Source organism: Ciconia boyciana, chromosome 15 (assembly GCF_034638445.1).
Source record: "Ciconia boyciana chromosome 15, ASM3463844v1, whole genome shotgun sequence".
In the NCBI taxonomy this organism is placed as follows: domain Eukaryota; kingdom Metazoa; phylum Chordata; class Aves; order Ciconiiformes; family Ciconiidae; genus Ciconia; species Ciconia boyciana.
In genome coordinates this window covers 7,625,857-7,647,246 of record NC_132948.1, presented here as the reverse complement: position 1 = coordinate 7,647,246, position 21,390 = coordinate 7,625,857, and the positions used below count along the sequence as shown (strand labels likewise).

Below are 21,390 nucleotides of genomic sequence, written 5' to 3'. Positions count from 1 at the left end.
GCCTGAGGAGGTGCTTCATGCTTCTGGTGTCTTCCAGCCTGCTCTCACCAGCTCACTCTCTCCCCGCATTTCTCTTCTCAAGCGAGATGACATGGAGGCAATCCCGGGATATCTGTCCCTGCACCAGACTGCCGACATCATGGCACTGAAGTGGACTCCCAACCAGCTGATGAACGGCTCTGTGGGGGATCTGGACTATGAGAAGAGGTGACTGGCTCCGAGTGTGCCCTAGCGTGGGGCAGAGGGGAGGCAAATGTTCCCCGGGTTCAGAGTTTGGATCTGGTGTCCAAGGCCATCAGTGAGTTTTCCCACTGACTGCAGAACAAAACAGTCATCCTTGATTCTGTAACAGGGGCAGGGATGGAGAAGGAGGCCTGTGGTGGTGGGAGAGGTGGGCTGCGAGAGATAGTGTGAGATGCTGTGCTATTGCCCGTCTCTGCTGGGAAGCGTTCAGCAAGGGAACTGGGGGGTGCTTGTTCTGAAAGACGCAAAGTGGTTTCATTTATTGCCCTCAGGGATTTTCTCAGGAGAATGCCCTCTCTACACACTACACGGTGCTTTCAGGTTTATCGTGGTTATTTTAATCTGGGAAACTGAAGAGCTCATAAACAGGGGAAGAGAATCTGCAGAGAGAGGGAACATGAGCAGTTCCCACATAGTCACACCTCAGTAACAGAGTGCATGCTATTTTGTAGTGCTGTTCCGGTGCAGTCTGCAGCTGATCCTATGTGCAGGTATTCAAAGCCCCTTGGTTTTAACAGAGTCCCTGGAGCTTATTCCTCCAGGGGGCCTGAAGTCTGCTTAGTTTGCTTGGCAGGGTGTATTGCTGTGCCCTTTTGCCTGGGGTTGCCTTACGGACTGCTGGCATTTCTCTTGATAGCTGCAATCCTTTTAACAAACTACAGAATCGTGCCAGGTCCCAGTTTGCCTGAGAAACAAACCAAAGCAAACAAAATCCCTTTCCACTAGCAAACGCTCCAGGAAAGCTGGACACTGATTCTATGACCTAGGGTAAAGGTTGTCTTCAGCTAGACTTGTTCTCAGTTTTGTTTATTCTCAATTGTAGTTTTTTGGGTTTTGTTTACCTGTGTTCTTCTTATCTCCCCTTTCTTCTTGGCCACTGGGCTATTCCGTTATGCCTGGTACCCTCCCCCTAAAATGCTATTTTCATCTCTACACTACTTTTCTGAGTTCTTGACTTGGGCATCAGCCTAAGCTCTAAAACTTCCCAGTGTCAAGACGTGACCAAGGAAGAGAGGAGTCAGATGACAAAGTAAGTATGAATCTACAAGGAGTGACTCTTACGCACCCCTTCCCGTCCTTAACTGTCTTCATGAGCCATTTTATAACGCCTTTATTTTAAGCGCTGTTTTTGTGAAGTAGCAGATAATGCTGCTCAGAAGCTGGAAATTTGCTTTGTTGCAAAGAAGTAGGGTATTATTAAATGCTGACACCCTCACAGAGCAGTGCTCTTGCTAGGCTCTCCACAGAAATGAAACCCTGTGTGAGGCCATATGTCTCCTGGCGAGATCCCCTTCCCTGGCTTCCTCCTGGCATCTCTCTGGCCCTCTGCCCTGCCTGGTGACCAGCAGCTCTCCCAGTGTTTTATAGATTTGCTCAGTTTTGTACCTGGAGGTGCCTGTGCTGAGGGAGTGCAGTTCTCGAACAGAAGCAACTGGGACCAAATCTATTTTCAACTTTAAAAAGCCCCACAAATTGCGAGGTTTTATTTCCCCCTCCCTTGGGGACAGGAGCTCAGCAGAGCAGCAGCCCAGGCTCGGACTGCACTGCATGTTCCCTTGAGGCTCCGGGGCTGCTCTTACCAGGTTCTCCCAGCACCGCAGCAGGGCCAGGAGTCCTTTCCGGGGTGCCCAGAGGAGAGTGCTCAGCGCTGCAGGGCTCCACATCCTTCCCTGCAATTGCCAGGATCCGTGGGCACATTGTCCATGTCTGGGAACAACGTGAGGATACAGAAACAGCCCGGGGCAGGTCGCACTGGACTGCCCTGATTGAGCTGCAGTGGCAGGGACAGTTACTGGTTCTGGAGGGATGTTGTCACTGACTCAGGCTGGCTTCGTGGCAGTTGCACTGCTGCTGGGATCTCATCCTTTCTGTAGCTTCCCCTGTTGTCAGGATAGCTGGAGGCAGGATCTGGAGCTGATGTGAACAGAAGCAGAGCCTCTTGCGTCCCTGAAGCTCACAACTTCCTCTCTTTCTCTGTTCCAGCGTGTACTGGGACTATGCGATGACTATTCGCCTGGAGGAGATCGTCTATTTGCACTGTCACCAGCAAGGTAAGGCCAGAGCGGAGGGCTGCTGGAGGGTGTTATCACCCTGATACTTGCTTCATTAGATCTTTGGGGAGTGCCCATATGGGGTGCTTTGATTCAGCTCCAGGGCAGATGTCCAGAGCTCTGGGTGGTCACTCCTATATAAGTGCTTCTAGGAAAACCTTTGAACCAGCTCCTGGCTGTGGTGCTTGGCTGGGGAGCGCTCCCTGCAGAGCAATGCTCTGTGGTTTTTTCAAGAGTGCGATCTCCCGGGCAAGCCTTCTCCAGGGCCCCAGACTTGTAATGGACTTAGAGAAGAATCCAAACAAGGAAGAAATTATTTGTTTTGCACACCAAAAAGACCCTGAGCTTTCTTGCCTGTCCTCTGCATTTTTGACTGGTAATGTTTCCCTCATTCATATGTGTGTCTTCTCTCTGCTGTCACTGTTGCTAATAGTAGACAGCGGTGGAACGGTTGTCTTGGTGAGCCAGGATGGGATTCAGAGGCCCCCGCTGCGGTTCCCCAGAGGAGGGCATTTACTGCAGTTCCTGTCCTGCCTGGAGAATGGCCTCCTGCCCCATGGGCAGCTGGATCCACCCCTCTGGTCGCAGCGGGGAAAGGTAGGCACCCCAAAACTGGGCTTGTTCCTGAGCCCACGGCACTGCGGGTTCTTGCTGGTGTTCCCTTGTGGAGTGTCTCAGAGCAGAGCTGATGGGGAGGACCCTCTGCCCGACATTAGGGGCTGCTGAATTTTAAAAAATTTCCCTCCTGAAACTGAGAGAGAAGGTGGGCTTGAAATATGGCAGTTTGGTTTATCTCATGGCCTTGATCAGCTAAACAGACCCTTCTGGGCAAATCAGAAGGGAGGTGGTATGGGGGTGCTGGCCATGAGGCATGGTAGGTTTGGTTCCCATGGACCTGGCCATGCTGCGTGGCTTATACATACCCTGTGCACAAACAGGGTTATATATTCACCGTGTAATTGAAAGCTTAATCTAAAGGCTGCTCCAGCACAGGGAACGTACAAACGTCATCGGGGCTGACAAAGCACCTGCGCTTGTTGGGCAGGAGTGCAGCAAATGAGGCAGCGACCATGCTGGCCTGCGTGGTCGAGTGTGGGACGGCTTGCGAAGAACAGGTTTTGTTCATCTAGGGGAAGGTGTTTCCCAAGCTGAGGAAGCGAAGTCCCCAGGGCTCCTCTGAGTCTGCATCTGACAAGGAAGATGATGAAGCCACAGATTACGTTTTCAGGATAATCTACCCAGGGACACAGTCTGAATTCGGTGAGTGCGTTGGCAGAGAGTGTGCAGGGGGGTTATCACGGGGGGTATGAGCAGCCGGGGATGCAGCACTGACAGGCACACAGCAACTCATGCCAGGAAATGGTTCCAGAGAAATGGGCTTTGCTTGTGACAGTACTGCCTTTTATTCCACATCATGTATGGGTTGGGGTTTTGGTTTTTTGTTTTAACCTTTCACTGGCTACTGAGTCCTTTGTTTCTGCAGCTGCACAACAGGCCATGACTGCCTTAATGGTTGGAAAAAAAAAATCTTGCACACAATTTCAGTAGTAAGGTTTACTTTGGTCATGTTCCTTGGGGGTCACTTTTCACCGTCACAAGCCTCCAGGGCTGATTCTTCTCTTGCTATCACCAGGCCAGCTCGGCAAGTGCTGCATTAAATCCAGCTATGTTCCTTCAGCCTTGCTTCTGCAGCGCAAAGGAGAGGTTACAGCACCCTTCTCTGTGTACTGCCAGGCTTGACCCATCTGTCTTCACTCCCTAGCTCACAGGGCAAGGGAGAGGATGCTGCTGGATTCACCAAACCAGAAATCTCTCTTCATGTCTGGTTGTGAATGATCTGACCAATGTGCTTGGCCGAAGTGACTGTACATTTGTCCTCGCTCTTCTGTGGGATACTAAGAACAATTTTTTGACCTCTGGGAACATCGTAGATGACTTTATAAGGGGGAAAACCAAGAGTGCAATAGAAGACTTGTGAAGTGCTTTTAAAAAGCTATGAAATTTGATCAAAAAACTTGTTCCTATATTTTTGAGGCTAGAAGGGGGCAATCACATCTCCTGTGACTCCTCCATAACATCAGTTAAGATTATACTTAGTTCTCCCTGCCTTTAGCTGACTAACACAATTCAGTGAGTCAGATAAAAATCTGGTTGAGGATAAAAGAGCAGATAGAGATGCTCCTTTCTGTAGCTTCCTTTTGATCTACCCCTTAAAATTCCATGCTGGTGGCCAAATTTTCTGTGAAATGAATTGCTGCAATCTCCTCAGCTGGCATCATCAAAGTCTGTGCGGTTCCTGTGGACCTTCCCAGAGGGGGGTGGAACTGCATCAGCTCTTTGTTCTCTACAGATTCGTCCTTTCTTTTCTTTCATTTGTGCCCTTGTCCTCTCTCTGTGTCTCTAGTTACCATTAATGGTAATTTTCATCCATTCCTTGCATCTGTGATCTCCATCACTCCTGTGAGAGGGAAGATCGCAAGGACTCCAGCTGCAAGCAAGACGGTGGTGATCCCTAAATGGTTTCCGAGTCTCCCCATCACGTCCCGACCTCCCCTTGCCGCTCTGGGGGCCTCTCGGCATCAGTGTAATGCGGCTGTTGTTTGTGTCTGGTACTACTGCTTGCCTGTGTTGTCACTTGATAACTCCTGCAGAGGTGTCCCCCGTCACTGCTGACCGTCACTGACCCATCAACACCTGCTCAGTATGAGGGAAATAGGAATATTTCAACATTTTTCTTGCTAGTATCAGTTATTCAATGTCACAAGCAGGGAGAGTCGGTGAGACCAAGGGCAAATGAGGAAGCCCTCTCCCAGCTGGAAGCTGGAATTTCTACCACAGTTTAATTTCCAAGGTGGAGCAAATAGGATTATTCTTCATTAACCTTTTTCTGCATCCCACAGTTCACCTTCTTCATGACGACCTTTTCCTAGGGAGGCCCAAGACCGAAGGGCAGGGGCTGTTCCAGGCCAGGACAGCAGCCAAGCTGCTCAGCGTGGGGGCAGCTCGGCTCTTGGTGCTGCACGCTCCCCTTGCACCGGCTCTGCGCCTGTTTGGTTTGCAGGGCAATACCTGAGCAGGATCTGAGGCCATTCCAATAGCACTTCTGAGGTTAAGCAGGGATTTAGCAAGTGACAACATGAAGAGCTACTTGCTCCTGCTGTTCCTCTCAACCTCTTCATCAAAGTCTTTATCTCCTCTCTTGTGGCTTGGATGCTCCCGTCTTTCCCTGAATCTTGGATGGGATCCTAGTGTTTGAGAGATGGGGGCTTTTCTCTTCCAGTGATCCACTCTTCCAGTGATCCAGTGATCTTCCAGTGATCCTGGGGCAATGGTTGATTTCAATCATGTTTTCTCTCAGCTGTGTGACAGTCTGCTGCAGCCCCTTGTCTCCAGTCTCTCTGGGTTGGGTGCTTGCTGAAGGCACTGTAGTTAATTAGCAGATGGTTCTCTCTTCTTTCTCTCTCCCATCAATGCTCTCTGTTTCCTTTCCTTTCTCCTGAGCTCACCAGTGCTGGTGCTGTGATTACCTGGTGTGTCCCCCACCTGGTTGCTGGAGTCTCCTTGGGAAGAGTGTGGGATGCTGCATTTCCTAATCAAAACTCTCCTCTCTGTTGACCTCCTGTGGCTCACCTGAGTCCCGGGCAGTGCCAGACAGTAGCTGATGCTCCTCTCTCTGCCCTCTTACAGTGCCCCAGGACCTGATGGACACACCGGGTGCTGGCCTGCCTCCCATGTGGCAGCCCAGCACCCGCAAGTCCTCCTGCTCCTCCTGCTCTCAGAGTGGCTCCTCTGATGGTGGGCCATCCAACGGCTGCAGCCACGAAAGGTATGACGGCTCTGCTGCTGCTTGCTTTGAGGAACACAGATAAAATAAAACGAGGGTTGCAGGTGAAAGCCCAGCTGGATGGCTGAACTAGAGCAATTATGGTGCAAGTGGTGTCTCCAGCCTCACACTTGGCTCAGTTGTCCAGGGAGCATTTGCAGGGGCCAGTGGGACATGTCCAGGCTGAAGGGAGGCTTGTCCCTTCGTGTGGGACATCTCAGTTGCTCTGTGACCATGTCCTGGCAGCAAGAATTGCTGCTCCCAAGCTGAGCAGAGGTCCCATGGTGCACTTCTGAAGGCAAAGCGGGAACAGTCAGATCAAAGCAGGGGCTGAGGGAATACATGGTAGCATTTCTTCTCTTCACATCTGATACGTTTTTATTGGCAGAGCTCCCCTGAAGCTCCTGTGTGACAATATGAAGTACCAAATCCTGTCCCGGGCCTTCTACGGCTGTGAGTACTTGTCACATCCATGATCCCTTGAGATGTGTGATGGGCAAGGGATAAGGTTCTGGGCTCCGGGCCAGGAGTGGTGCTGAGGCGGCAGAGCAGTGGCCAAGGATACTGGGACCAGTCTGTTACATGCAGGGCTCTATGTATACATGCTCAGGATTGGGAGCAAACATCTCAACTCTGATCCTTGGACTTCAGCCCAGTGAGCAGCAGTGCTGGTGGTACCAGATGATGAGATACTGACCTGTCCCAGTAGACTCCCTGCTTTGCTGCTTAGGCTGGATGTGGCTTTGGAGGGTCTCCTTCAGGGACCAGACTCATCAGAGCTTTCTCCTGCACTTCATCCTCATGGCTCCCTGAGTTCCCTGGCTGAATGTTTGCTTCTGCCTGATGCAGGGCTAGCCTATTGCAGACACCTCTCCACGGTGCGAACCCACCTATCTGCACTGGTTAACCACAACATCGTGTCTCCTGATGTGCCCTGCAATGCCAGCTCGGGACTGACTGTGGACATATGGCAGAGATACCTGCAGGACAGCACGGTAGGGCCAACACTCTTGAGACGTGCCAGTTGTGGTGGGTTTGGGATGTCCAGGGCAGTGTCACTTAAGCGGTTGTAGCATGGTAAGGTAAAGCAAATGGAGAAGTTCCCCAAGAAGAGAAGTCATGCAGCCTGCCCCAAGCTGCACAGAGCCTGGGGCTCCTAATCCTCGACACGTGGAAGCTGGGGAATGAAGGCTGCTCTCCTTAGCACGCTTCTGTTCAGAGCCTGTCTGCAGCAGTGTCTGTCACCCTGACTACTGTGATCTTGAGGGGGGTCCCAGCACACTGTTACGGCAGGATAGCTGGAGAGCTGTGACCAGTGCTGCAGTCCTGACGTGCTGCCAGGGCTCAGAGGCACAGCAGTGACCTTGAGTGACTTTGGGCCACTTTCTGGCTGCGGTGAGCCAGTGTTTCCCAAAATGTCTATCCACAGGGGCCTCTGGCTGCACTTAAGCCCAAGTGGAGATCTGAGAGAGCATCTGCGATGAATGGGCAGCAAGTTTGCGGGTGGTCAGCATTTGGGCGGCACTCTGGGTGCTGAAAGGTGGCGTGGCTGGGCTGGGGTTGCCCTTGTATCTGCCAGCTGATGGGCTGTGGTCCTGGCTGCGTCTGTGCACTGACGCAGAGCTCTTCCCACAGAGTTACGAGGACCAGGAGCTGCTGCGGCTGATCTACTATGGCGGGATCCAGCACGAGATCAGGAAGGCTGTCTGGCCCTTCCTTTTGGGCCATTATCAGTTTGGGATGACGGAGGCAGAAAGGAAAGAGGTTGGTATGGGTGTGCTGCCAGCTCAGCAGCCTGGTGTATTGCACTGGTGTGCCCTGGATATTTCACAGCTTGAAGCGTCCGTATGCCAGAGTCCACCCTGTGAACTCACTGGGCGTTGTGTCCCCTTTGTACTGCGGCTGTAGATAGGAGGTGGGAGAAAGACTCAGATAAGCAGGAATTGATAGGACCAAGCTCAACGCTCCCCTGTGCGGCTTCTGATGTTCAGTGCCCTGCGCACCTTTGGAAGGCAGGAAGGAGATGGATAGTCATTTTTCCATCCTAATTTTTGTGAGATTTTGTGGGTCAGGCTCTGGCTGTCGCTGTGCCAGCGATGGGTGACTTTGTCCCATCTAGCCATAGTTAATGCAAGCATGCACTTCACTTGTCTGTGCAGGGCTGTTTGGGGGATGGAGGAGGCGCTGGTTTCTGGGCTGTTCCAGGGGTATCCGCTCAAAGACCTTCTGTCTCTAAACACTGCAGGCTGACGACCAGATCCGCACCTGCTACGAGCACACCATGGCGGAGTGGCTGGGCTGCGAGGCCATTGTCCGGCAGCGGGAGAAGGAGTCGCACGCAGCAGCTCTGGCGAAGTGCTCCTCTGGGGCCAGTCTGGATTCCCACATTCAGAGAATGATGCACAGGGACTCAACGATCAGCAATGAGGTGAGGGTGTGGGGGCTTGGGGAGGGCTGTGCCCACCCAGGCTCCGTGTTGCTACAGGGCTCCTGTGCTACAGGGAGGGACGGAGACACAGCTCCTGCTCACCCTCCTTCCCTGACCTCTGCCTGCCTCTGCCCCTTGTTGCTCACTGTAATCCATACAAGTTAGAGTTGGAGCTTTCTTACCTGTTTTCTTTCATCTGCTTTCCCAGGGTGTTTAGCAGTATGACCCCAGTTTCCATACCGTGTGGTACTGCACTGACCAGGAGGTTTTGGTCTGCAGCCCGAGTTGATGCATTGGAGGTCTAACAAATTTGTTTTGGTTCTTGCAGCTGCAGTATGCAGAGCAGCACTGAACAGCTCTGCATCCATGACCCCGGGTGGGGTGCTGGGCACAGAGGGCCTGAAAGCCAGGGGCAGCAGGGAGAGGGCGGGGGGTCCTGGCAGAGGGCAGCAGGTCAGCCAGGAGCCCAGAACTTGTTTGTGGAGCCGCGTGTCCAAATCCAGACACTCTCACCAGTCGTGTGAAACATTCCTTGTGGGTATTTCTGGAGAACAAGAGATATCCCTTACCCGGTTTGCACTCCTGGTGCACATCAGGATTAGCTCCATGGAAGTCGGTGTTGAAGTAGGGGGAGGGAGGAAGACCATGTTTCTGGCACTGAGGGGCTGTGAAACAGGTCAGTGGGCTTCTTGACTCCCTCCTTCCATCAGCTGCTTGGCACAGAGGAAGCCTGGCCGCTGCCTGTGGGCAGGAGGAACGGGGTGGCTCTAGGACTGGCTGCGAAGGAGCCTGCAGGGCTCGGGGCAGCCTCGGTACACCGTGCCATCATGGGATAGAGCTGCGCTCTGGCACCCTGTGCTGTGGGACTGGCTTATAGCAGTGCAGTGAGGAGTTAGATCCGCAGCCCAAACCAAAGGGTGTGAAGGGAAAAGCCTGTTAAAGGAAAGGCAGTCCTGGGAACAGAGTCCAGGGAGTGTTTCCATGTGGGTTTTGTCCTTGGAGGAGAACAGCCCAGCACGGTAGAGCAAGCAGTGCTGGGTTATCTGACCTTGCGCTGCTGCACCGGAGGCAAATGGAGGCCAAGCCAAAAAGGGCCCGGTAGGCGCAGCACTGGAGACTTCATCTGGTTTCCTCTGGGGACTTTGTGTGGATGCTTTTGGAAAGAGAGGAGCTCAGCCCCAGCCATGCGGGCTGTGTGTGTGTGTGTGTGTGTACAGGGAGGGAGAGATGCAGGGAAGGCAAGTCCAAACCAGGGTCTGTCTGCAAGAGCTGGGTGACACAGCTCTCGCAGGGGATGAGCAGAGATGGGCTGCACTGTCGGCATTGCTGAAGCCCCGTGAATCGTTCCCATCCTCACAGCATCTCCGCTGTGGTTCTTTTTTTGTATCCACGTCTGCCTGTTCTGGGAACGTGCGCTGGGAGGGGAGCTGGCAGAGTTAATACATGCAAAGGTTCACCCTTTTCCCATCTTAACCTGAAATTTCCTGTTATAAAATGCTCCCATGGTAATGGAGGAAAACTGTCGCCCTTCCTCTCTCCATCAGAGCCCTGCCCAGCAAACACCCACAATACTAGGGTGGGGACAACTCCTGCTGCCGTTCTGAAAGTGTCGTGTTTTCTTAAAACCCTATTGTTTGTGTGTGATATCATTGCATTGCTCTGTACATCCCGACTTGCGTGCAGCGTGAGCTGCTGCAGGCTCCTGCGCTACGATAAGCCTGGCACAGGGGCGGCTCAGATAACAACAGGGAGGACTCGCTCGTTAGTGAAGACTCGTTGCTCAGAGGGAATCCACCAGGCAGAGCACCGAACTGGTTGTTGCAAAGCCTGACGCTTCCTTCTGTGCTTCAGCTGGAAGCCAGAAAAGGGTGCTGTTGACTTTTAGAGGTGCTGCCTGACTGAGTCTGGCTTGAAACATCAATATTTGTCCTTTAAGAAAAGGAAAAAACATTAATATGCTTGGAGGGATTGTTTTATAGCCTGTGACTTCATCGTTTATGTAAACTAAGATGGGGTGAGCCACGTTGCTGCCAAATTAGGACAGACATTTGTAGAAATTTGCACTCCAGGGAGACAGTGTGACCTCTCTGAAGGCCAGAAGAAAGCAGTTCCTTTCAGACCCTAATGTACAGTGCTTGAACAACTGGATTGGCCTGGGACTTTGTTTTTTATCATCTTCTCCAGCAGTAAATGTCAGTGGCAGGCTGAGGCAGGGTGCTGCGCCGTGTGACAAATCTGCATGGCAGAGTGATGTGACGTGAACATCTTTCATGGGTCAAATGTGAGAATTTATTGGATGCATTTTCTGCTTGTTCTTTACATGCAGATGTGCCCACCTCCGATAGCGTGGCTTGAGCCTCCCCCTGCTCCAGACACCATGCTCTTTGCCTTTTCACTGGCCTTTTCCCTCTCTCTTGCAGTCTTCACAGAGCTGCAGCTCTGGCCGACAGAATCACGCCCGGCTGCAGAGCGACTCCAGCTCCAGCACGCAGGTGAGCGGCAGCACTTTGTCCCCTCTTGCTCGTTCAGGCACTGGCCACCCAACAACATATGTGTCTCTGCCCCGGCTTGGGCTGATTGCTAGTTGACAACCATAATGATTTCTGGCAAACAGAAGCAGTAGTTGGAGGAGGTAAATGACTCACAAACCTGCCTCTGGGGCCACTACGCTCAGAATCGCGCACTGCTTGGCAGTGTTTAATATTCACCACCTTGCTCTGCCCAGGCTTGAAGGACCAAACCCCATGTGGCTTTCACACCTGAGGACCCTTGGCTGCTCTGTATGTTAGTAACTATGTGTTTAACCAACCTGTTTAAATGATGTTCTGCCCAATATATTATGCTGAGTAAAGTGTAGTCCTTTGGAGCAGGGACTGTGGGCTCCGAGTTGTGCAAATGACCAAGCACTGACCTGCCAAATCCAGACAGGGGAACCTAAAGCCTGAGGACTGTGCCCAGAAATTCCTCCAAGAGTCTGGTTAAAATGGGACGGAGAGCTAGATGCTCAGGCTGAAGTTGTCTCTCCCTATAGCAAAGATGTGGAGCCACGGCCAGGCACAGCACTAGTAAGTTAAAATGCCCTCAGGTCCTCTGAGCTTTCTTCCACTGGTTGCTTGTATGAGCTCTGCACTTATAGAGCAGATTTTCCTCCCTCCCCACAGTTGGGAACATGGGCATTATGTCCCCGTAACTGTTTAACTGCTGAATGCAGCTCTTGGGGATGTAATGCCCGTGTTCCCAACAGTTTGCTGAATGCAGCGGGTTTGCTCGCTCTCATGTGGCTCTCTGCTTGTGCTTTGCAGGTGTTTGAATCTGTTGATGAAGTAGAACAGACAGAAGCAGATGCTCAGTTGGAAGACGGCAAACAAAGCAAGATCCCCAACGGGACGGTTCCCAATGGCATGTGTTCCCCTGATTCTGGCCACCCCTCTTCCCAGAACTTCTCCATCGCATCGGGATTCTCGGAGCGCAGCTTCAGCAATGAGGACAGTGCCCTGGAAACCAACAAATCCTCGGCCAGCTCTCAGGGAAAGGCTGGTGGGTCTGATGTGCCAGGCCCACAGGACCTGGATGGTGCCCGGCAGGAGGAGAAGCTGCAGGGCCAAGACAGTCTGGAAGGTGAATTTCCCACCGGTGGAAGCGTGGACTTTGTTCCCGTGGGTGAGAGCTCAGCAGGGGTCCTGCGTGATCGTGACGCTGTGGCCCTGACTGTGGTAGAGAGCTGGGCAGGCAGCGAAGCTGAAAAGCAAAGCTTGGTGGAGAGTGAAGATAACCTCTCTGAGGAGCCGGAGATGGAGAGTTTGTACCCGCAGCTGGATTCTCTGGCTGTAGCTGATCTGGCCAACAGTGAAACGTCTGCTGTCTCCTCGACGGGTGTCACCTACTCTGTAAGTATGGACTTCTTCACTGAGCGGGTTTCTTCCTGGGTGTCCCACTACTTACCTGCATTTGCCCTGTGCTAATCCTGCAGTTGTGTGTACAGGGGCTCTCCACCTTCCACCCAAACTCTGCCCTGTCGCTCTGTTGCCCTTGCAACTTTCTTTTTGGTTTTTATTTGGAAACAAATCAACTTTGCTTTTGTTTTGGACAGCCAGAGCTACTGGACATGTACACGGTGAACCTGCACCGCATTGAGAAGGATGTGCAGCGGTGTGACCGCAACTACTGGTACTTCACCCCTGCCAACCTGGAAAAACTCCGCAACATCATGTGCAGGTGGGAGCTGCAGGGGTCAGGGTGGGGGCCTGCCAGCCCTCCCTGCGACGGGAGCAGGCTCCTGACACTGGGGGCTGGTTTCCCTGAGTTCACCTTGAGGCGGGAGCTTCAAACTTTGTTCTGGTTACTGCTATTCGCCTCCTTGACTTCCTCCCCCAAATCCCCTCCTCATCCCAGAACTGGGGCCACAGCTCCAAGGACCTCACTGTTACCAGACCGAGGAGTCCAGCCGCCCTGCCTTGTGCTGCTCTGCCCCGTGGCTGCCGTGTGTCTGGGTTGTTGGCCAAAGCAGAGGGCTCCCTGGGGCTGCCCGTGCATGCTGCCTCGCACTGTCAGCCCAGTGCAGCCCACCTGCTCTCTGGAATATGCCTGGAAAATGTTTTAATGAGGTTCAGCCTGCAGAGCTGTAGTGCTAATGAGGAAGTGCCTGAAGGGACAGAGTGGTTAGTGCCTACCCAAGAACCCAGGAGACAGCAATACCTGGGTGCATTTCTGATTCTCTTTGCTTAGTCCCTGTGACTAAGAGGTTGCTGTGTGACATTCACCGACTCAAACCAGCTCCAGCTCAGCAGCTGTGGCTGCTTCAGGGGCAGCGAAGACTAAAATACTATTACTCATCTTGCAAATATGAGGAGAAGCTGCTATTTCATTAGAGCTGTCACTTCCTCTGACAGCCAGAGTTGGAGATCTCTGCTGAGATGAGACCTACAATACAGCAGATTTTAAAAAACTAATGGGCAGGGTGGAAAAGATTGTTTCCTTGTGCCAGCAGTGGATCTGAGTCCTTTCTGAACACATTTTGACTTGCTACCAAATATGGGAAGATATCTCTGCAGGGCTGGTTGCTTCCTGGGACACTGGATCCAGGGAGGCGAAGCAGGCAATATCGTGCAGAGAGAGCCAAGAGGATGAATCGAGGGGGAAGGGTGAGAATGAGAGATAAATTAACAAACTCTATTAGTCTCTGCCCTTTGACCAACCACCCCACCTTGCTGTGCTTTTTGATTTCACTTTTCCCTGCACCGATTTCCATGCAATGGCCACAGCACAGCCCTGGAGCAACACCCTGCAATGGCCATGGCCATTGCAGGGTGTTGCTCCAGGGCTGTGCCGTGTATGGCTTACCTGAAAGTCACCACGGGAACTTAATCATTTACAGGCCGGCTGTAGAGGAATGGAGCATAGGCATAACAGAATAAACAGGTCTGATTTGCCCTGCCTGCTGCCGTGTGTTGGTGGCAGCATGTAGGAAACACCAGCGTCCCAGGAATGGAGGCAGGGCACAGGCAAGCGAGGTGGCAGGCTGTGGCACTCATGCGTGGCACAGGAAGGGCTCACAGGCCACCTTTCCTGCTCTCTCTCACAGCTACATCTGGCAGCACATCGAGATCGGCTACGTGCAGGGGATGTGTGACCTGCTAGCCCCTCTCCTGGTCATCTTGGATGATGGTGAGTGGGTAGCTCTGCTCCACTGTCCCCATACCTTTGTGGGAGTGCATGGGGGGGGATCTGCTGGGCTGGTGGTGGCCCTTTGCAGTGGGGTGGCCCATGCTCGGAGGCGTGGAGCAGCTGGTGGCAGGATCCCATTTGTCCTTGACACTGTCTGACTCCCGGGAGCCCAACCTGGGGACAGCGTGTGCCTTTTGCAGTGTGAGGTGTGTTTCCAAGGCCAGTCCCCGCTGCGCAGCCCCGGCTCTGTGTGTGTGGAGCGAGGAGGGATATTCCTGCTGCGAGTGGATGGCGGGGTGTGGTGATGCGGGTACAGATGCAGCAGTGTCCGTGCAGCAGAGCAGTGACTGTCTCTCTTCCCTGTGCAGAGGCTCTGGCTTTCAGCTGTTTCACTGAGCTTATGAAGAGGATGAATCAGAACTTCCCCCACGGAGGAGCCATGGACACCCACTTTGCCAACATGAGATCTCTGATCCAGGTAGGGGGGGTCCGGCACAGGCTTGGCAGCCTCTCAAACCAGAGGGGGAAAGCTGTTCTTGGGATGGGGGTCTCGGAGGGGCTGAGAGGAGCTTTCAGTGGCAGGAAGCAGGAGGGAGAGCAGGGGGCTGTAAAGAGACCCTAGGAGTGACACATGCCAGGATTGCAAAGGAGGGAGAAGGTGAGTGGAAGATGGTGTGGTAGGAGAGCAGTGGGAATGGAGGAAAGCAGGCAGAGGAACGGCTGGTGCCGCCGGGGTGCACTGATGAGTTTTCTTTTGCTTTTCTTGGCAGATTCTGGACTCTGAGCTCTTCGAGCTGATGCACCAGAATGGTGATTACACTCATTTCTACTTCTGCTACCGGTGGTTTCTCCTGGACTTCAAGAGAGGTGTGTGCTGGCAGGGAGGCAGTTGAGACCAGCAAATGGGGAGGGAAGGCAAGGTCTGCCATGCTTCCACACTTCTCAATACACTCTGCAACTTCAGTTGTCTGAACTTAACTTTTTACCATGTGTTCCTGTTTTGCTTTTCCCTGGTAGATTTGTGGCTGACTTTTCTGTCTAGATACAGAACCTGTTGTTCCAGAGCTGCTGGTGAGCCTCCACCAGGTTTGTGCCCTGAAGCCTGTGCCACCTGCTGCAGGCCAGAATATTTGTCTCTACAGATGACTTAATTATTGCTTCCAACTGGAACAGGTTCTTGTGGGAAGAAACCACCCAGCGCGTCTTCCCAGTGCTGCTGTGAACTCTGAGTCGGGATGATTGTAAACCCCTGGCTGGTGTAGTAACTGCTGGGCTTTTTCCTCTGTTAACAGAGCTGGTGTATGATGACGTGTTTGCCGTCTGGGAGACCATCTGGGCAGCTGCACATGTTTCCTCTGCACACTATGTGCTCTTCATAGCCCTGGCTTTGGTGGAAATGTACCGGGACATAATCTTGGAGAACAACATGGATTTTACAGACATCATCAAGTTTTTCAATGGTACAGCTTGGGTTCTGTTGGGCTGAATTTGTGGCAGCTGCTCAGATGTAGGCAGCACATGTCTGTGACTATAGGCAGTCATATCTGGGCTATACTGGTAACTGTTTTAAACCAACAGAGCAGTGTATGGTCGTGTGATGCTGATACTTGGAACACGATGGTAAAGAGACCCCTTGCCCCGAACAGTCAGGCTCTGAGGGGGTCTGGTGGTGCCTGGGGGAAGCCACCCTGCCATCCTTGGCAACAGCCCACCTTGCCGTGCTTGAAGGGAGCTGTGAGTGTAGGTTGTGCTTCCTGCTGGCTGTAATCATGCCGAGATGAGTTGGTTAATGATGGCTCTTCAGAGTCAGGTGTCTCTGCGAGGGATGGTGCTTGGGGACTTGGGCAGGAATTCGCAGCTTCAGCTTCCGCCTGGAGCTCGGCTGAGAAGCAGAGAGCTGTGAGGCTGGGGGGACTCCTCGAGACGCCAGGCTGCTCGGGTCTAGCCTCTTTGTGGGTTCCTTCTGTCTGTGTTCCAGAAATGGCTGAGCGGCACAACACCAAGCAGATCCTGAAGCTGGCTCGGGACCTTGTCTATAAAGTCCAGACTCTGATCGAGAACAAATGAAGGACATGGGGAAGACAAGGCATCCAGACAAAGAGCCGGGACTCCCCTTCAATGCTTCCTCCCCTTCTCCTTTTACTCGAAGTGCCACACCTGTGGAAATAAGGTAGTTGGACACGTGCTGCCGTCTAAACTGGAAGTACCCTTAGCTCTCCAAGTGCTGTGTTCAGTGTTAGGTCCAGGGGCCCCGGCTCAGATCTTCGCAGCCTTCTTCAGTGACTTAACCAAAGATCTGTACAATTGCATTTTATTGCTAAGGACTTGCTTTGGAAGCAGGACCCAGGCAGTCACTTCCTTGCCTTGCTGCAGCAGAAGGGCAGCACGTGTGGTTACCACCACAACTGCCGAGGCAGATGCAGCAGCCCAGGTCAGAGCTCGGGGTCTGGGAGAGCAGAGCTGCCAGCCCTTCTCGGAGCCGACTCGAGCTCGGCAGCCTTTGTTCCAAGGAAGTAAAGCTGCTTCCTTGGACAGCCGTTACCCTGTGGCACGGGGAAGCCAGCCAGCCCTGCAAGCCTGGGCAAGACAGGGATGCTGCCAGTACTCAGTTTCTTACCAACATTATGAGGTTCTGCCAGTAACAGGGAGGGACTTTGATCACAGAAATTCCTCTTCTTTTGATCTTGTCCCTTGATGCATAGCATCCCCTTTAGTATTTTTTTAGGGCTCTGTTCTCTCCCTGGGATTTTTATGTTGTTTGTTACTACAGTATTTGAGCACACAAGAGTTTCAGCTCTGGATGGATTTTCAGAAGAGCTCCAAATTCAGCATTGGGTTTTTTCTTTTAAAATCCAGCCTCTGTAACGCTCTTTGAACACTGGAAAATCTGGTCCTAACCTCCTCTGGGAACTCTAGACTTGAGGTTTTCATACCTGCCTTACTCTAGCTGCTTGTGTTAGGAGTCTGGTCTCCCTATCATTCCTCTGCAGCCCCTGTTAGGGGAGAGCTCCTTGGAAGGCAAGTCAGAGCTCCCGACTTCAGTGACTGTCCTGACTTTCCCTCTGAAGGTGCCTGTCTCTTCCTCTCTTAATTAAAAGACCAGCTGCTCAAAGCTAGACAGTGCAAACAATCCCCTCGGTGCCTGCAGGTTTTCTGTGTGCTTCTGGGGCTGGCTGCAAAGCCCCTTAAGTCCACTGAAAGTCTCCAGTTAGGTCTTGGTGGGCTTCTTTCACATGCCTGTGAAGAGGAAAATAGCCCAAGGTCCCTGAGTGGTCTTTGCTTTTGGAAGATGCACTTCTGTGGCCACTTTTCCTGCAGTGGCTCTCCAGCGTTGCAGCCCCTGGAGCACACTGCATGAAGTGCCTCTCCAGCACTACCAGCGTGAGAGCTGAGCTGCTGTGTCATGCTAAGGCTGTGCTACGGAGGGTTTGGATTCATTTTTCAACTCAGGTAAAAACAATAAAGGAAAAGGAGAGGCGTAGTTTGTTCGTAGGTCTAGTTCAGCCCGAGAGGGCTTTGTTATGGCCACAGAAGGCTGCCATGAATGTTTGTGCTTTCAGCAGCAGGGAAGATGCTGGGTTGTAGCTCTCGATAAGGGTACTTTCTCTCAAGTTTTGCTGCAAAAATTTGTGTTCCCCCTCCAAGCAATGTGTGATGTGTGTGTGCTCTTCTCCTCCCCTCAGCAAGGTAAGGCCCTGCTCTTCTCTTGCTGTTGGAGAGCTGCTCACCAGAAGGGAAAAGGGGCCCTTCCCTCCTTCTATGGAACATCTGTCTGTGCTGTGTTTTGTATTTACCTGTGGCATGTGTCAGATGTTGCTTGCAGAAAAAAAGACAGATGTAAATCTGCAGAAGAGAAAACTGCTGCTTCAGAAAAGTTCTGCAGAGTGTGGTGAAGCGATTTGCAGTTTCTGAGCAAATCAGCTAGTCTTTCTGCAGTTCTGGGACACAGAGGCTGAAGCTAGAAAAACCAGGGAACAGGAGTATGTACTGAACCCTTTGGGGAAGAGGACTGCAGCAGGGGGTGAGAGTAATGGGGAGCCTTTCATTTCTTATAATCCCAAAAAGCAAATCTGTACCAACAATCTAGGAAATTCTTTGAAGCAATTTTCTGCATTAAATCTCCAAAGAGTGCTTGGTCTGTAGTAGCACAGGAAATGAAGGCATTTGAGCTTCAAATCTGCCAGTTCACGTGTGAATCTTTCACCTTTCCACAAAGCAGAGCAGGAAGCTTGTGCCCTCCCTGCCAGGCTGTTCCTGTTCCCTCTAGGTCCTAGGACAGGTAATAGTCTGCCTGCATCACCTTCTCCGAAGGGGAACTGCTCTGTCCTCCCCTTTCTGAGGGACAAGAACCAATAGGTCAACTTAAACACAGTCTTATTAAGCAACGTCACTGACACTTTATCTTTCAAGCTTCTGTTTTTCTTTTCTTGGTCTTTAAACAAAAACAGCCAAGAAATTCTGCACAATATTTGCTGTCTGTATTAACTGGGAGTGTCTTTGGGCCGCTCAATAGCAGTGTTTTTTGAATAACTTCTGGGGGAAAAAAGTATTTATTTATTGATTGTACATTACTGTGTGTCCTTGTATACTGAAGTATGTGAGTGTGCATTGTTATGCAAATGGAGATATATCTTTTCAATGTTCTTTACAATATCTTGTAAATGTTTACCAGAAAATTGTGTCTATATATAATATATATATACAGTATAGAGAGAAAAATATGTGAATTAAGTGGGTTATTTTTTGAGGGGGGGAGAAGAAATCTTTTGCTTCTAAGAACTGTGTGGTTTCTATAGCACCTATTCCCTGATGTGCCAATCTGTCACTGTCCCTGTACTGTGGGAGTTGTTCTGGTACGACAACAGGAAGCTCAGAGTGGAAGAACCATCATGACCTCAGCTTGGCTTGATTTTAGTTCTGACTTTAAAACTGGAAAAGAAGAAAAAAAGGAGGAAAAATAATAATAAAAAAAGCTTTGTTCCAGCTACGGTGCTGAGTAGAGTCCGCAGGAGCAGACCTCTGCTCGAGCTGTGCAGGGTTTTGTGCCTGCCCTGGAATTAGCTTGGGTAAGAACAGTTGCAGAGTTGAGGCTTGGTGGGGGTTGCAAAGAAACTGGATAGTCCAAAGAATATGGTATGTCATTTAAATTGGGACTAAAGTCATTCTCCTTTGCAGCTGATCGTACCGTTTTGTTAGGAAGGGAGTATTACATGACCTATACAGAGTGCTTGCAGAGGTGATCCGCTCTCCTAACTAGCGCCCATCCAGACCAGCTCTGCTGAAGGCAGTGTGCCCCACGCTCTACTCTAAATTGTACAAAAGTCAGCGAAAACCATCTCACTTCTATGAGAACTTGAGTCTGAACTTGGAGGTCCAGCTTTGTGTTCCCATGCAGATCTGAGACAGAAGATGTGAACTGTTTCCAGGCTCTGCACTGGTGGACGGTGCCGTTCCCCAGCTGCCCGCCCTGCCAGAGCCTCGCTGTGCTGCCGGCATGGGAGCAGGCAGGATAGCGGCTGCAGGAGGTGTCAGCTGTGATAGTCCCTGTGCTCTGCCCTTCCACAGCTCCTGTCCACGTGTGGCCCCAGCTCGGTTTTGAGCATCTTCTCAGAAGATGCGGTGGGTTGCAGCTGTGCTCCTTGCTGACCCCTCTGGGGCAGCCGCTGTCCGACCAGCAGGTTTGTGTGCTTGTGGAGCAACACCAGGAGTCTGGGGCTCGAGATCTATTTGATGGTTAAAAGCTACTAAAATGTAAGGAAAGGTTTTTGTTGTCCAGCTGTTCATAGGCCTTCTCCTGCCTCAGCCTCTCCTGCCTGGCTCTGCCCCTCTGCTAGATTGCCGTGAGATAAAAGCATTATTCTGGGTTTCCAACAGCGTGAATCCCCGTGGCCCTGTGAGACAGCACAGATCTCTCCCGGCTGTGCAGCCAGAGGATCGCCTGTTTACCAAGGAGGGAGAAGCCTGTCGCAGGGAAATGCTTGCCCATATACAGTAATCTTGTCTGGCTCCTTGGGGGAGAGGAATGTCTCATCCCAGCGGCTCCGTGCAGCTGAAATCCACCCCGTGCAACGGCGCTACAAGCCGGGGACTATCTTTAGCCTGCTGTTGTTCGCTCTGTGGGACCAGGGACTCGAGCTGCCATGCCTTCTGACTCGAGACTGCTGCATCCTTCCCACCGGGTGCAGCGAGGTTTGCATCCCGCTTGCCCCCAGCCCATGTTCTCTGCTCCGGGTTGCTCCAGAGCTGAGCCTGAGGGAAGGACAGACTCCGCAGGCTGAGCTGTTCCACTCACGTTGCACCCACACTGAGCATCCACAGAGGTGTGGGGTTTTCGCTTTATTGCGTTAGAGCTGCTCAGCTCACAGATAATCTCGGTATGTTTAAACACAGTGAATGTTTGTGTCCTGGCCCCGTGTTCCCCTGAGGGAGTTACTAATGGATTCTCTTTCTGGATTTGAGCTTTCTGCTGATGCAATGTACCAAATAACTCTTGGTACCCATCTCTTTTAGTGTTACTCATGTAAACATTTTGGAAGTTGTCTTTGTTCCTAAATGTGAGATTTTTATAGGAGTTTTTATCTTACTGTGTTGAATCTCTGAACTGCTTTGCTATTAACATTTTTCACGAAGACTGAGAGGGTTTTTTGCATGGGAACTTCTTGCTGCCACCCTGTTCTGCTCTCATCCCACCTCTTACATTTTGAACATCCCTTAACATATCCAAATACACCTTTTCTTGTAACTAGAGCCAGCAGTAGAAATGCAGGTATCAGCAATCATTGATAAGTAAAAAACAGATCAAGAGAAGTGACTGTTCTTGATGTGGTAGCTAGGAATCGCAGTTCTGCTGGGAACCCATCCGTGGGCAAGCTGAGCCCGTCCCTAAATCCCACCTTGGAGCCGCAAGCCTTGTGGCAGGCTGGTGGCGAAGAGCAATTTATGGGATGAGATTCTTCTTATTCTTTCTTCTTTATTTATTTGTTTACTTATTTTAATCTGGCTGGCTAGGTTTCCTTTCCTTCCCCATTTACTTTGAGTAGCTGGCTAATTCTCTGCACTGGGAGCCACTGTGGCAAACAGCCCTCAAAATAGGTGTGGGACCAGTTTCAGGACTCTCATCGCGTAAGTTTGCTTTTAAAAATATCTTATACTATCTTAAATTGCTTCTCTCTGCTGTGGCG

The 21,390-nt window shown here is 51.6% G+C and overlaps 1 protein-coding gene across 10 annotated transcripts in view; it reads left to right on the top strand.

Moving 5' to 3' along the window:
• Window positions 1-20,993, top strand: part of SGSM1 (small G protein signaling modulator 1) — a 48,107-nt gene extending 27,114 nt beyond the window's left edge. For 4 of the 10 annotated variants that reach the window (XM_072879929.1, XM_072879927.1, XM_072879931.1 and 1 more), the window contains 18 exons: window positions 83-207; window positions 1,211-1,273; window positions 2,227-2,294; window positions 2,728-2,891; window positions 3,425-3,554; window positions 5,982-6,120; window positions 6,506-6,570; window positions 6,967-7,112; window positions 7,753-7,881; window positions 8,363-8,545; window positions 10,966-11,037; window positions 11,848-12,432; window positions 12,636-12,760; window positions 14,127-14,209; window positions 14,578-14,687; window positions 14,980-15,076; window positions 15,502-15,669; window positions 16,188-20,993. In XM_072879929.1, coding sequence (XP_072736030.1) covers window positions 83-207; window positions 1,211-1,273; window positions 2,227-2,294; window positions 2,728-2,891; window positions 3,425-3,554; window positions 5,982-6,120; window positions 6,506-6,570; window positions 6,967-7,112; window positions 7,753-7,881; window positions 8,363-8,545; window positions 10,966-11,037; window positions 11,848-12,432; window positions 12,636-12,760; window positions 14,127-14,209; window positions 14,578-14,687; window positions 14,980-15,076; window positions 15,502-15,669; window positions 16,188-16,276 — 2,541 coding nt within the window. In that variant the 3' untranslated portion in view covers window positions 16,277-20,993. Of the gene's footprint in view, window positions 1-82; window positions 208-1,210; window positions 1,274-2,226; window positions 2,295-2,727; window positions 2,892-3,424; window positions 3,555-5,981; window positions 6,121-6,505; window positions 6,571-6,966; window positions 7,113-7,752; window positions 7,882-8,362; window positions 8,546-10,965; window positions 11,038-11,847; window positions 12,433-12,635; window positions 12,761-13,584; window positions 13,687-14,126; window positions 14,210-14,577; window positions 14,688-14,979; window positions 15,077-15,501; window positions 15,670-16,187 lie in introns of those variants that run through there. The other 6 variants (XM_072879932.1, XM_072879930.1, XR_012045233.1 and 3 more) reach the window with 5 other exon arrangements.
• The last annotated feature ends 397 nt before the right edge of the window (window positions 20,994-21,390 follow it).